The sequence below is a fragment of the Carassius auratus genome, chromosome 23 (assembly GCF_003368295.1).
Source record: "Carassius auratus strain Wakin chromosome 23, ASM336829v1, whole genome shotgun sequence".
NCBI lineage: Eukaryota > Metazoa > Chordata > Actinopteri > Cypriniformes > Cyprinidae > Carassius > Carassius auratus.
Window position 1 is genome coordinate 13,006,915 of NC_039265.1, and position 3,558 is coordinate 13,010,472.

Genomic DNA, 3,558 nt, shown 5'->3' on the forward strand with positions numbered 1-3,558 from the left:
CCTAGGTGTGCTACTTGATCGCAATCTTTCCTTAGAAAGCCACGTTTCTAGCATTTGTAAAACTGAATTTTTCCATCTCAAAAATATATCTAAATTACAGCGTATGCTCTCAATGTCAAATGCAGAAATGTTAATCCATGCATTTTTTTAACCCTGCGTGTCCTTAGAGCAATTGCATGCTCTAGCTGCATATTGCTCCAGATGTATGAACACAGATGTATAAATGCTGCTGCAAATATGCTTAATATTCATTCCTGCAACCGATGCAAAACCATGTTAACCACCAGGCAACATACACAGCGATATGGATTAAAAAGCATTCACTTATCCTAGATGCGGATTTCAGATGTTCTGAAACAAACTGCAACAGTTTGATTTTGCAAGCAATGATGCGATCATTTAATTGCAAGCAGCGATGCGATGGAAGAGACACTGAAGAATGGGAATTTAAATAGACCGCAGGTGATAGGTGTCAAGACTGGATTGGTACATGTCAGGAACAGCTGACTGTCAGCTGATGCAAGAGTGACTAACGTGGCCTGACTGAACTAACACGATGCTTGATGTAAACCGGAACCGGGAACACTTCCCATAACACCCGATGTACTTGCTACATCATTAGAAGAATGGCATCTACGCTAATATTTGTCTGTTTCTCTCTTGTTCCGAGGTCACCGTAGCCACCAGATCCAGTCTGTGTCCAGATCAGAGGGTCACTGCAGTCGCCCGGATCCAGTACGTATCCAGACCAGATGGTGGATCAGCACCTAGAAAGGACCTCTACATCCCTGAAAGACAGCGGAGACCAGGACAACTAGAGCCCCAGATACAGATCCCCTGTAAAGACCTTGTCTCAGAGGAGCACCAGGACAAGACCACAGGAAACAGATGATTCTTCTGCACAATCTGACTTTGCTGCAGTCTGGAATTGAACTACTGGTTTCGTCTGGTCAGAGGAGAACTGACCCCCAACTGAGCCTGGTTTCTCCCAAGGTTTTTTTCTCCATTCTGTCACCGATGGAGTTTCGGTTCCTTGCCGTTGTCGCCTCTGGCTTGCTTAGTTGGGGTCACTTCATCTACAGCGATATCATTGACTTGATTGCAAATAAATGCACAGACACCATTTAAACTGAACAGAGATGACATAACTGAATTCAATGATGAACTGCCTTTAACTATCATTTTGCATTATTGAAACACTGTTTTCCTAATGAATGTTGTTCAGTGTTTTGACGCAATGTACTTTGTTTAAAGCGCTATATAAATAAAGGTGACTTGACTTGACTTGACTGAGCATTCATGATGATCATCAGACACATGTTGTGTTTTACACAGGATTTTTGGTCCTCAGTAAAAAAAAAGCTACAAATTCATCATTGTTTTTTCCTGTCTAAAATCCGAGTGCATAATCCATAACAACACTTCCTTCGGTGAATAAGAGCATCCAGAGATACAGGGGACATGATCCACGCAGCATTTCTTTTAAAGATATCTGCTTTTCATCATCATTTGTAGTTACTTTAAGGTATTTCATTTATGTAGTATTTATTATCTTATAAATCCAACACTTGAACTTTTCACACAAACACAAATATTTTTAAGATCTTGTTGCTCTCTCTCTCTTCATTGTTCACACATCTCAGACTTCAAATACATCAAATATGACTAAGTAAGGTATCAAGTAAAGAGTAAAGAAAATCTTAAAAGAAACTTACTGAAACAACAGTTCAAGACCCCCCCCCACCTCATAAAAACACTTTCTCCCTGGATCTGTTTAAACGCTGCTTGATCTGTGCAGATTTCTCTCCTGATTCAGACCAGAACACTTTTTCACTGGAGGAAGTGTTATTATGGATTATAGACTCTATGTGTTTGAGTTAAAATCATCTTAATGCTGGATGTGTTTCAGGTTTTGTCTTCTCCAGATGTTCACTGATGGACTGGAGTGCTGTGGATTATTGTGATGTTTTTATCAGACTCTCATTCTGACGGCACCCATTCACTGCAGAGCATCCATTGATGAGACACTGATGCAGAGCTACATTTCTACAAACCTGATGCAGAAACACACTCATGTTCAAACTCACAGCGAGGATCTTGTCTCCGATCTGCAGTCGCCCGTCTTTATGTGCGGCTCCTCCTTCGATGATCTTGGTGACGTAGATGCTGTTGTCTCCAGGAACGTGTTGGTTTCCCACACCCCCCGCGATGCTGAAGCCCAGACCTGCAGCACAGGATCAGCCAATCAGAAGAGCTGACGGTCAGCCCCGCCCCCTCCCTCGCTCACGCACCTTTAGGGCCTTTGATGAGCTTCATCTCTGTGATTTTCTCTGCAGGGGGTTTGTGTCGCAGCACGTAGAGCCGGACGATTGGCCCCGCCTCCTTCAGCGCCTCCACCGCCAGACTGTGAGTGACCTCACGCACGTCCACATCATTCACGAACAGGATGCTGTCGTTCACCCTGAAACATCACGATCATTACTGCGATGTGCTGCCATAACGACATCAGTGATGATAACAGGATAAATCATTGTCAGCTTAATTGTTTTAATAAATAAATCAACAGATTGAGAGATATATTATATTCAAAGATGATGAGGAAAATGATCATGAAGAAAAAAACAAACAAGTAACAATTTTGAAGTAGAAAGACTGAAATAATATTTCCTTTTGAGAAGAATCAAATCTCATTCTCATTAGTTTATAAAACCACACAGCAGTATTTAAATGAGATCTGTAAAGTACACCTAGCATCCTTCATATTGAATGTGTGCTGCTTTTCATTCAACAATAATAAATAATACACTGAGACCCGTTTGGGTTTAAAGAAAATAAAGTGAAAAACATTAAAAACATTTCACTTAAAGACCATGCTTATTTTAAACATTATTTTCGTTACAAAGAGGTTGCAAAAAATAACTTAATATTTTTCTTTCTATTTATTTATTAATTAAATAAATCATATTTCTTAGCCAGTTAACTAATGAATGCACGAATCTGTGGTGAAGTGTGGGGATGTCTCTCTGTGTTTCTGAACCTCAGCCGTCCGTCCTGCGCCGCAGCTCCTCCTGCGATGATCTTAGTGATGAAGATACTGGGATCGTCTCCGATGTGAGGGTTATCAGTCCCACCGGCGATGCTGAAGCCCAGGCCGGAGTTACCCTGCACACACACACACACACACACACACAGATGGTCATGCACCAGCGCTCTATAGGATGCATCTGAGAAGAGCTGAAAGGAAGACGTCTCTAACCCTCTCCAGTGTGATCTCCTCATACTCCACGTCTCCGTCCATGCCGTTCATCTGAGGGACAGAGAGACATCAGTCATCAGCATCATCACTGTCGGAGCTTCTGAGCACAGTTCTGCACATGAGCTCTTCAGCTCAAAGTAATCTCAGACAGCTTCATCACAACTCAAAGCTGAAATTAGACCGCTCTAAGAGCCAATCACTGATGGGGGCGGGGCTTGATGTAATCCGTGAGGGCTGATTGGACAGTGAAAGAGTCTCTGATGGAAAGGCAGATTAAACATATGATGATCTGAACAATATTT

The 3,558-nt window shown here is 42.0% G+C and overlaps 1 protein-coding gene across 1 annotated transcript in view; it reads right to left on the bottom strand.

Moving 5' to 3' along the window:
* The window catches only part of LOC113041376 (disks large homolog 4), a 15,480-nt gene extending 12,173 nt beyond the window's left edge, over positions 1 to 3,307 (bottom strand). The window contains exons 1-4 of the mRNA XM_026199849.1: positions 3,257 to 3,307; positions 3,038 to 3,162; positions 2,292 to 2,461; positions 2,088 to 2,224 (exon numbers count right to left, since the gene is read on the bottom strand). Of these exons, the coding sequence (XP_026055634.1) occupies positions 2,088 to 2,224; positions 2,292 to 2,461; positions 3,038 to 3,162; positions 3,257 to 3,307 (483 nt within the window). The remainder of the gene's footprint in view (positions 1 to 2,087; positions 2,225 to 2,291; positions 2,462 to 3,037; positions 3,163 to 3,256) is intronic.
* Positions 3,308 to 3,558: the final 251 nt, after the last annotated feature.